This window comes from Rhizoctonia solani, chromosome 16 (genome assembly GCF_016906535.1).
Source record: "Rhizoctonia solani chromosome 16, complete sequence".
Taxonomy (NCBI): domain Eukaryota; kingdom Fungi; phylum Basidiomycota; class Agaricomycetes; order Cantharellales; family Ceratobasidiaceae; genus Rhizoctonia; species Rhizoctonia solani.
In genome coordinates this window covers 120007-132184 of record NC_057385.1, presented here as the reverse complement: position 1 = coordinate 132184, position 12178 = coordinate 120007, and the positions used below count along the sequence as shown (strand labels likewise).

The 12178-nt window shown below is 41.8% G+C and overlaps 1 protein-coding gene across 1 annotated transcript; it reads right to left on the bottom strand.

Annotated features, from left to right (window-relative positions):
- Window positions 1-4230: 4230 nt before the first annotated feature.
- On the bottom strand, window positions 4231-8108 carry RhiXN_01275 (Retrovirus-related Pol polyprotein from transposon TNT 1-94; the record flags this gene model as incomplete). Its single annotated transcript, XM_043321094.1, has 7 exons — window positions 4231-4799; window positions 6145-6330; window positions 6472-7169; window positions 7232-7346; window positions 7395-7575; window positions 7726-7909; window positions 7960-8108. The coding sequence occupies 7 exons, from the start codon at window positions 8106-8108 to the stop codon at window positions 4231-4233; spliced, it is 2082 nt and encodes a 693-aa protein (XP_043186917.1).
- Window positions 8109-12178: the final 4070 nt, after the last annotated feature.

Here is a 12178-nt window from a genome sequence, read left to right as displayed (position 1 = left end):
CATGCATATGTGTCACTGACATGTCATGATGTTGTCATAGGTGGAGGTTGTTATGGAATGACTAATTTAGACATATGCACCCCTGATTGCCAATAGTGAATAGTGCAAACTGGAGTAATAATACTTGCTCTATCCAAATATGGGCATGAACATTACTATATTTGGAAACTGGCAGTGCTATGAGACCTTTTATCCTTTATTTCCTCATTGTGCTTGCATATATATACTAATTATTCAAAGTGGTTATACTATTATTTCTATGATTTATAGTATTTTTTGTATCATACATTCATATGTAGGAACGGTACTTACAGACCATAGAACAAGTGCAAGTAAGCATGCAAGCTGGTGCTTAGTCATTGCAAATAAGCGCCAAAGGTTGGCGGGGCACGCCAACGCCAATATCTTGGCAGGAGATAGGCATATAACTATGCGGACAAATACCAATAGGTTGGAGGCTCCGGCAACTCAGTTCCCAAAATGGAATTGTCTGATTCTGAGCTGTTACAACCTCCTAAATTATACCACTAGATTTGCCTGAATTTTCTATTATTTTTAGTATTTTTTACGAACTTGTTATCTTATGTTTTTCGATCACGTGATCTCGGCGCTTATTTCGCCAAGATGCGCTGAGATGCCGTGCCAAGGGCGCTTAGAAGAAATCCACGCTTCTGTGCAGCCCACAGCATGCTTCTCATTTGTTGTATGTACTTCTTTTCTCACGCGCACAGACCATGTAAATAGTGCGTTCTTGTCTATATATACAGCAGGAAAATTGCTTGGAGACCCCAAGTCAATTTTACCTTGTCCCATACCATTGAGGAGGACCCCCAGCCAGCTAAGTAGCCAGCCCCCAGTTCTTCAGAAGTTAACCCCTTTTACTTGTGCTTACCACACCTCCAGGGCTAAGCCCCCTTTGTCACTGGATCCCAGTAGAAGTCCGCCTTACAGCGGCATTAGTATAGCCTTAGGTAGTTAGCAGATTAGCTTTGTCTGTAGTAGTATGGCCTTAAGCGCCCAACCCACTAGCAAGTACCCACATTACAGTGGTATACAACATGAGCCAAATTGATGGAGATACTAACCATTTAAGTTTCTAGCTTTTTCTATGAGATCCTACCTTGCCTCAAGGTTATTTTTAGCATTCACACTAGTGTAATTTAGTGCTGTATGCTCTAGAACATTCTATAAATAGCCTTGGGTCTATCCCACTAGGACTTATTGGGACTAATTGGTCTTGATGTATCAAATAGCTGAGACTGTACCTCTCATGTAACTTCCTCTTTTGCACATCATGTATATAGTTATTTGTTCTCCCTCTGGGGCATATAAAGCCCTTGAGGGACACCATTTGAATACATCTTCTTTTCATCCCATTCTTACCCCTTGTGTGAACTTGAAGATCTATTAGATCTTCTTAGCTTAGTTTAGAGTGTCTTATTTTGCTTTCTTAGCCTCTTAAGCTCACTGAACTTAACCTGTAAGGTATCTCGGCGCATATAGCCTCTAGCAAGGTCCCAACAGATACTGGGTAGCTAGGAAAGGCTCTAGGGCAACCCTGAACCTCTTGAGTAAGTCAGTTGGGAGAGTTTAAGGCCTTGAGAGCGGCATATACACCTTAACTGAGTGCAATCTCAGTCAAATAAATTACTAACAAGTCCAGATAAATTGTAGTAGGTAACTAAGACTCAATACTAACTTTCATACTATAGGTATAAGCATAACCAATCACCTGCATCTGCAGTAATTGCTTGATTACTTGTTAAGTGTAGGGATCACCCTGATTACTAACCTAATTTACCCTTATATAGCTAGTCTATTGCATTTTATATCCATGGATAACTGATCTATTAATAACTTTATTATATTCTGTATATAATTACATAGTCATAAAATCCTACTCTATAACAGAGGTGGCTACAAATGCTGATTAAGTGTGGGTGGGGACATGGCTTGGCACTTAGCATATGATATAAGCGCCAATGTCATGTGATCAAAAAATGTTGTCTGTTTGTCTTTGTTGTAGACACATGTATACCAGGGAATTTATTCCTATTTTCTCGAATTTAAACAAAGGCAAACAGACTAGTTTTTGATCACATGACTTTGGCGCTTATATCATATGCTAAGCACTGAGCCACATCCCCACCCACACTTAATCAGCATTTGTAGCCACCTCCACCTATGACAACATCATGACATGTCAGTGACATGTATGCATGAGTAAGGCCAACCATAGAGCAGGGTTCTTATTAGATACAGTATTTGATATGATTCTGTCCTAGATGTCCTTAAGGGCCGTCCAGGTAGCGGGCGCTTGTGGCTGTATAGATCTAAGTAAAACCGCTTAAGGCGGTGAGAATGCTACCTACGACGACTAACTATCTAAGTACAATGACCAAGGCCCTAGTGGCAATGGCAAGCTATGTATCTACAATGAGGGAGCCGCTTAAGGCAACAAGTACAAGTGGTGGTGACTTAGTAGTTACTGGCCTAAGGCCTTGTACAAGTGAAAGATGCAACAAGAGGTAATCGACCTGGGTGTTACCATGGTTGGTTGGCCTCCTGATATTACAGAGGTAGACTATTTACAAATACAGTATATGCAATATCATAACCAATAAGAACCCCGCTCCACAGTTGGTCTTACTCATGCATACATGTCACTGACGTGTCATAATGTTGTCATCAGGTGGAGGTGGCTATGTATGCTGAGATAAGCGCGGAAGGGGACGTGGCTTGGCGCTAAGCGTATGATATAAGCGCCGAAGTCACGTGATCGAAAATGTTGTCCGTTTGCCTTCGTTTAAATCCGAGAAATGGGAATAAATTCCCTGGTATTGATTGTGTCTACAACAGATTCATTTGTAATTAGTTCTTGATTGTAATATATAAGGAGGCCAACCAACCATGGTAACACCCAGGTTGATTACCTCTTGTCACATCCCCTACACTGTACAAGGCCCTTAAGGCTGGTAACTACTAAGTCTTCACTTTACTTGTTGCCTTAAGCAACCTACTCATTGTAGATACATAACTTGCCATTGCCCTTACAGCCTTGGTCACTGTACATAGATAGTTTGTTGTTGTAGGTAGCTACCACACCACCTTACGTGGTTTAGATACAAGTCCATACAGCCACAAGCACCTGCTACCTAGATGGCCCTTAAGGACATCTAGGACAGTCTTTGTTTAAAATTGAGAAAATCAGAATCATTGTCCTTGGTATAAGTGTGTCTGCAACAATAATGTTAGTGAAGGGGGGCATGTTTGTGAGGGAGGATGGGAGGATGAGGCATTGTTGTAGACACAATCAATACCACGGAATTTATTCCGATTTTCTCAAATTTAAACAAAGTTAAACAGACAACATTTTCAATCACGTGACTTTGGCGCTTATATCATACGCTAAGCCCCAAGCCACGTCCCCATCCACACTTAATCAGGATACATAGCCACGTCCCCATCCACACTTAATCAGGATACATAGCCACATCCACCTATGACGTCATCATGACATGTCAGCAACATGTATGCATGAGTAAGGCTGACTGCGGAGTGGGGCTCTTATTGGTCATAGCTTTGCATATTGTATATTTGTAATTAGTTCACCTCTGTAATATATAAGGAGGCCAAACAACCATGGTAACACCCAGGTTGATTACCTCTTGTTGCATCCAATCAGTGTACAAGGGCCTTATAGCCCGGTAATTACTTAGCTAGCCACTTAAATAGTTCTACACTGCCTTAAGCGGTCTTGTTGTTGTACTCAGATAGCTTGCCACCACCATAAGTGGTCTTGTTGTTGAAGGATAGCTGCTTGTTGCCGTAGATAATGTAGAAAGAGTTAGATAAAATAGAATGTATTTATACTATGAAAGAAACATTGTAATAAGAAAGTAAAGACAGTACACAATAAGTGAATATAGAGGTGATGATTAGAGGGCCAAAAGGGCCTCCTTATATACCTTGTATAACCTTCTGAGTCATACCAATGAGTGCTGCGACTGGTACTGCGCATATAACAATGACTTGACACTTGACTTGGTTACTGCAATAGAACATACTAGATTACTCTAGTATTTACACAATATTTCTACACTCCCCCTTAAACAAGTTAAGTGTAGATACATTTAGGACAAATCATTACATTTCAATTATTCAGAAAACCAGTCATTACAATTCATTTATGTTCAGTTATTCAGCTATTACTTTGATTCAAGGATTGATTTAGTTAATCAATTTGTCTTTGATTGGTTCTTTGATTGGTTTGCCCATGATTGATCTCATGAGGTACCTGAATTGTGGTGCCAGGAGTGCTTTAGTGAAGGCGTCTGCTGGGTTCTTGTTGGACGGTACGTACAATGTAGTTACCTTCTGTTTCTCAATAATATTGTGCATGAAATGGTGTTGTATGTTGATGTGTTTTGATTGTCCATGAAATTGAGATTCAATGGATAGAGTGAGTGCAGCAAGATTATCTGAGAGAATAAGGGTTGGTGAATCAGTGTATAGGTACAGTTCTTCAAAGAATTGTTGCATCCATAAGGCCTGGGTACATGCGTGCAATAATGCCATATATTTGGCTTCCATTGTTGACAAAGCAACAGTTGCTTGCTTCTTAGCTGACCAAGAAACGGCTGCGCCGCCAAGCATGAATACATGTCCAGAGATGGACTTATGGTGTTGTAAATTGGGGGAAAAGAGGTTGAGACTCTGGTGCTGAGCAGAGTCTGTGTTGGAAGATTTCCCAATTTCCAAGCTAAGTAAAGAAGTAGCTTCTTTAGGGTTCTCTGGGTCTAGCTATCTTGAATACAATCAACAACAGATACATCTTTTCTCAGTGTAAAGTGTCTTAGTAAGTATTTCTGTAAGAGCAAGAGTACTGGCTCAAGTTTCCTTTGGCAGAGATAGTTATGTAAGTTTCACTCCTAGTTGCAGGAACTAACTGGTTACTTAGTATATATCCTTCTTTAAGGATGATTGCCTTCTGTTCACTTAACCTAAGAACTCTGTATCAGGTCTACAACCTTTCCACACTATGGGTACTTGGGAGATCCACTTATACAAGTTTAAGTTATTTGAAATCTTGAGGCACAATATATCACACAGTTGAGGGGGGCAAGCCCAAACCCAAGAGTGACAGTCAACAGTAACAGTGAGGTGGAGTAAAGTGGGGTGCCCTCCAAGGGTATGCAAGAGTCCCCTTTTATACCCTAGAGTGGCAAGGTTACTGAGTCATTCACCTAGTCAGAGTATGAATATGACTTGCTTAGGACTGTGCTTCCTAAGACTTTGATTGGTGGGTGGGAAGGCACAGATATGACTAGGATGGAATGTGACTGCTCTTGGGTTGAACTGCAATTAGTTAAAAATAGAAACATCTAAATACATGACTCAGTCTATCAAGAAATGCTTGGCAGCCAATGAGCACTTAGAGTGAGTCATCAGTGTGAGTTATTCTGGTGGCAAGCAGAATGACTCATAAGCAGGATTTGCAGTGCCACTAGAAATTACCAGATAAGGAGAACCTTAGTAATCTCATGAGAGGTATGACTCAACTAAGCTAGGAATAAGGTTGATTTCCCAAGTTAGAGCTAGTCATGTGATGAGCTAGATGTAAAGATACAAATATAATGATTAGTAAGGTACTTGAGCCACATAGATAGATTCTTGTGAAGCTAATATCTCCATGAGATCCTATCGTATGAGCACGTGACAGGCAGCGTTAGAACGAGCAAAAGGAGCTCTATTGAACGATATGTAACATATACAGTCAATATGACCATTACATAGAGTAATGACAGGAATAATGGAAAATAGGAGTCAAATGGCCATTAAATCAGAAAGTCAGATATATACAGATTATTGTGGATGGTGAGCTGTGAATGCAAAATTGTGTGATACATAACATATGGTCAATAAAGTTGCTGCCCCAGTTGGCATCTGAGTAACCAATTTTGCCAAAGCCTTTGGCCAATCGGCAATAGGTGAGGCCAAGGGTCAAAGTCCCCTTGAGGTAACGGACTAGGCGCTTAACCTGAGTCACGTGTGCTGGACCAAAGCATGTAGTAAATTGTGCTAAGTGTGCGACGGCATAAGCAATGTTGGGTCAAGTGCATAGAGCCACATATAGGAGCTTACCAATGTAAGTTCCATAATTAAACTTTGGCTTAGCACCATCAAAGCGTGTGAGTTGAATGCTGGGACTTAGGGGTGTATTGGTGGGGAAAGCGTCCTTAAGACCTGCAAAGTGAACTAAGTTGTTGATGTAAGTGGTTTGATTGAGGCATAAGATACCGCGCTTGCGGTTGCGTTTGAATGCAATACCTAGAAAGTAATGTATGGGACCTAAATTGCACATATCAAATTTGCCAAGTAATTTGGATATGGCAAAGTTGGTTGTATTTGTGGATGTGATAACAATCAAATTGTCAACATGCGTAGCAATGATGGATACGCATAACTCACCCTTGTAGTCTTCAAGGCGGTAGTAGACACACAAGTAGGTGAGACAGGGGCGGTAGCCAATTGATTGGAGTTTGGTATTGTATAGCTTGTTCCACATACATCTGGCTTGTTTCAGACCGTAAATAGAATGTTTAAGCATGAGGACACAATTTGTACCATCTTTGAAGTAGGGGATTTGTTGCATATATAGTTCTTTGTCAACTTCAGCGTGTAGGTAAGCGGCATTGACGTCAAGCTGACAAATGTCCCAGTTGTTGTTGTTAGCAAGTGAGGCAAGGGAACAAATCAAGTCAAGATGTACAACAGGTGCAAACATCTTGTCAAAATCAATGCCGGGTTGTTGACTGAACCCTTGTGCAACTAATTGCGCCTTGTAGCATTCTGGTTCACCATTGGCGTTCCGTTTGAGTGTCAGTACCCATTTGTTTCCAATGGGTTTACAATCTTTAGGGGGTTCAACGTGTTTGTACGTACCCATCCTCTTGAGTGTGCTGACCTCCTTCCGCATTGCCTCCAACCATTCATTTGCCTGTGGTCCTGCAAGGGCCTCCTCCATGGTGGGGTGGTTGTTTGGGTTGGACGGATTGGCCAACGCGGCCCAGGATTGTTCCAGATGCCCAGTTGTTGCCAAGGGGGAATCTGGCTTGGTTGGAGTGTAGTCGGATAACTGGAGGCAGCCAAATTTGTCTGCCAGCGTACTGTCAATGGACGTAGTCAATTGCGGCGTTGGCAGGGCATCCAGTGCAAGGCAAGCTCAGACGGGATGGTAGGTGCAGATAGTACGGAGGAGGTGTTGGTGAGTAGGCTGAATGTGTGGTGATCATTGCTCTTGGAGCTGTTGGTGTCACTAGAACCAGCAAAGATGTCCTCAAGTTCTACAGCTAGGTTAGTGATTTTGTTTGAGGTATTAGGTGCAGACTGACCGGATGGGGTGGTGTCATCAATGGAGATCTTGACTCCGCCTCTTTCTCTTGCAAGAGAGATGGCAGGGGCGTTAGGATTCCAACTACGGGTTTGGATTCCATCTCCACTACCAGGGGTGAGTGCATTAATTGCTTGAATTGACTGAGTAGTAACAGCGCTAGGGTTGGTGCGCATAGCAGGCTTAGAGCAAGAGGTATTAGACTTAGGGACAACAGGTTGTTGGACTGGTTGAGTATGTGAGTTCAATGGCGTTCCCTCAGTCTTTAGTTTGCTCTTTATAGGCTTTTTATTGCTAGGTAGTTTTAAGTCATTTTCTTTGTTTTTACTAACTACATGTGCTCCCCCTGTTCCAGTAGGTTTGGTTGGTTGTTCCGCAGCGCTGTCAGTTTGAGTCATCTCCCCCTCAGCGGGCGGAGCAACCAATTCTCCCCAATCAATGTTATCTGCAACGTCTTTGATTGCCGCATGGTCCTTTGGGAACAAGATATTGCGTGAGTGCAATATCTGATTTGCTCTGGTTTTGTAGTAACACTAACTCTTGCCTTGTACATCAGAGATACCTACAAATGTTGCTGTGAAGGTCTTGGAGTCCAATTTTGATTGATTTTCACCTTGATCAAGTACGTAGCATTTGGTACCCCAAGGTCGCAGGATGCTAACGTTGGGCTTTTGTCCCCAGAACGCCTCAAACGGTGTTTTCCAGAATGTACCATGCACTTGCGTAGGTACTCAATTCTTCAAGTAGCACGCGTATGCCAATGCTTCATTCCATAGGAATTTTGGAGCGGCTGACTCAAGTAACATTGCTTGAGCTTTGTCAGTAAGTGTTTGGTTCAATTGTTTGGCAATTCCATTCTGTTGAGCTGAGTACGGGGCTGTTGTTTCTAAAACGGTCCCTTTCTGGGCTGCATGTTTGATCCAATTGTTATTCACAAACTCTCTGCCATTATCAAATCTTACTTGTTTTATTTTCTTGTCCTTTTGTGTATTTAATAGAGCTTCAAACAATTTATATTTGTTTAACGTCTTGTCCTTGTGTCGTAAGAAGCCTAAACAAGTAAAACAAGTAGCTACATTGGTGAATGATACGTAGTACTTGTATTGTCCAATCAAAGGGATGCGGGCAGGTCCCCATACGTCAGTTACTACTAATTCACCAATTTCAGTTACTTTTGCCAAAGATTCCTTTGGAAAAGGGCATGTGTGGGCTTTTGCTTGTATGCATGACTCACATTTGAAGTTGAGTCCTATGTTATCTTCTACTATTTCCATGCCATTAACTGCGTTTGTGTTCTTGATTTGTTGAAGGGCTTGCGGGCCAATGTGTCCAAGTACTTTGTGCCAGTCAAGCCAAGTTTGACCGGTTTGTTTCACGAGTGCAAGTTCTGTGGGTGTATGCTTATTGTTCACACTGACTTTGTTTATTGTTTTGGCATTTAGTTTCCATAGGTTCCCTTGACTTCTATTTTGTAGCTTTGAACCAAAGGTGATCAGTTTGTTGTTTGGACCATATATTACTAATTGGTCTCGATCAATCAAGACGCAATATCCCTTATCAGTGATTAGTGGTAAACTGATGAGGTTTGCTGGGGAACTAGGCATGTGGGCCACATTGGTAAGCGTAATCTTTCTTTGTTTGGTCTTCTCAGGATCAATTAGGCACCATAGCTCCACAGTGCCTTGGCCCAGAATTGGCTCTTTACTGGCTACGCCAGTAACATAGTCCAAGGATTTCCTATAGTTGGTGAATAGTTGTTGATCATTTGTAATGTGAGTAGTTGTGCCGCTATCAGCTATCCATGTGCATGTGGACTTGCTAAAATCTTTGTGTAGGTTCTCAAAGGTTGAGAACGCGTAGTTGTTAGTCTTGCTATTGTCTGCAACGGCTATATGCGTACAAGCGTTGTTGTTTTGGGGTTTGTTCAATGAGTTAAAACATTGATTAGGTTGATTTCCTTTGTTCTGTTGACCATGTTTGTATGCACTGCCGCCTGGGCTGCGGCACTCTGCTGCCCAGTGACCAATCTTTCTGCAGTTGTTGCACCTGGATTTAGACTTGTCTGGTCCACGTTGACTTGAATTGGTGCGTACAGATTGGTTGAATAGGGGTTTATTTGAGCTAAAAAATGCCTTTCCATCCGTGTTCCTAATGCTTTTTCTATGTGCTTCTGCAAGGATGCGTGATCTTAGGTTGTTGATTTCATTTGTCAGGGTACTTTTGTTGTCCATGTCAAATTGGAAACTTACTGACTGGGTGAATGAATCCCACAAGTCAGGTAAGCTAGCTACTAAAGTTGTGATCCAATCAGCTTCATTTATTGAATTTGGTTTTATGTTGTTGATTTGCTGGAACCATCCATGCATTTGCTGTATGTGTTCTTCAATGTCTTTGCCGTCAGTCATCCTGTGGCTAAAGAACTTCCTTTGTAGATCAATTAATCCAACTGTTCCCTTAACTTGGAATGTAGTCGCAAGCGTATTCCAAGCGTTGGCAGAGGTTGTACAACCTTGTATGTGTGTAAGTACATTCCCGTCAACTCTCAGGCATATGTTCACTAATGCTTTACGGTTGGATTTACTCCATTTAAGGTATTCTTTGTTTGTACCAGTTGATGTGGATGCCTGAGCATCCTTCCCACTACTGCCATATGTACTTGGCGTAGTTGTTGTTGTTGTCAATGACGGCATAGTTATTGTTCCGTTAACGTAGCCATACAGATCAAGATTGGTAAGTATGTCTTCCATCTGTGTGCACCACATGTTGTAATTGTCAGTCCCTTGCAGGGGTGGTATGTGGTGTAAACTGCTCATACCGTTGTTAGTTGATGTACTAGGGTTAGTATCAACCATGGTGAGTATACTTGATGTAAGTAGTATATATAATTCTATTTATCAGAGGTTATTGAGTGTACAAGCGGGGCTCATAACCTGTAGAAAGAGTTAGATAAAATAGAATGTATTTATACTATGAAAGAAACATTGTAATAAGAAAGTAAAGACAGTACACAATAAGTGAATATAGAGGTGATGATTAGAGGGCCAAAAGGGCCTCCTTATATACCTTGTATAACCTTCTGAGTCATACCAATGAGTGCTGCAACTGGTACTGCACATATAACAATGACTTGACACTTGACTTGGTTACTGCAATAGAACATACTAGATTACTCTAGTATTTACACAATGTTTCTACAGATAAGTCTCTCATCACCCTAAGCAACTTTCTCTTTCTGTAACCCACGGCCACAAGCACCAATCCCTCAATGTCCTAACAGACGTCTAGGACAGGCATAATGTTGGTTAGGGGGGACATGGCATAATGTTAGTGAGAGAGGTGGGTATGTGAGTGAAGGAAGATGGGAGATGGGCAGACAGGGGGATAGAGGATAATGTTAGTGAGGGAGGATGTGGGGCAATGTTAGCAAGAGGGCATGCTAGTGAGGGTGCATGTGGGATATAGGGGATGAAGGATAGGGAGGATGCAGATAGGGGGGATGTGGGTTGATGTTAGTGAGGGGGGGTATGTGAGTAAGGGATAGGGGTAGGGCACATGTGAGTAACATTAGATGGGGTATAATGTTGATGAGGGGGATTATATTGTTAGTTCAACATGCCACCAGGAGGTAGGGAGAATGGGGGACATTTCTAGTTGTAGGCATTATGTTGTTACAGGATACAAGTGTGCACATGGGTAACATTGAATGAGGGAATAATATTAGTGAAAGCAGGTGTTCTAGCAGGGGATAGAGCTAATGAGAGATGCTGTTAGTCAAGGGCAGTATATTAGTACAGGATGGGCATAGGGAGTAGGGGATAAGGAATAGGCATTAATGTTAGTCAGGAGCTATGTCAGTAGGAGATGATGGTAGTACATATATGCATAATATGGTATAAAGGATTTTATTAGTCATGGGTGTATGTTCATACAGGATAGGAGAATGTACACATGGGTAAAATGTACTGAGGAGTATTTTTAGTTGTGGGGATCATGTTATCAGTGCATAGGGGTAGTACATATATGAGCAGTAGTGTTGTACACCACTGTAAGGTGGGTACACGCTAATGGGAGCAGGCACTTACAGCCATACTACTACAAGCAGGACTTATGTAATCTAACAATCTAGGCTATACTACTGTTGCATAAGGCAACCTACTACTAACTACTGGCAATGGGGGCCTTAAGCCTGGGAGGTGTGGTAGGTGAAGTAAGGGGTAAGTGTGTCTAATACTACTGAGGGCCAGCTACTTAGCTGGCTGGTTACCTTCTCTAATGAGTAAGAGACAAGGTAAAATCAACTTGGGGTCTCCAAGCAATTTTCCTCTTGTATTTATACACAAGAGAACTATCTACAGGTGGTCAAAGCTTGTGAGAAAAGAAGTAAGGATATGAAAAAGGAAGCGTGCTGCAGACTGCGTGGAAGCATGGATTTCTCCTAAGCGCCCTTGGCACGGCATCTCGGCATGATAAGCGCCGAGATCACGTGATTAAAAAACATAAGATAAAGGATTCGGAAAAAATACTAAAAATAAGAGAAAAATCTTGCAAATCCAGTGGTATATGTTAGAGGGTTATAACAAGTAGAGAATACTGTATAATATTGGTTGGGGGATGTTCTTAGGACATAGGGGCAGCACACATGGCCAGTAGGGAATATATAATGTCATTCAGCACAAAAATATGCTAGTAGGGGGTACAGATAGTTTATACATGCATAATTCAGCACACAATGGTGGAGTTTGGGAATACCTGGAAGGGCCCTATGGTTTTTCATAGCCTCCTGGG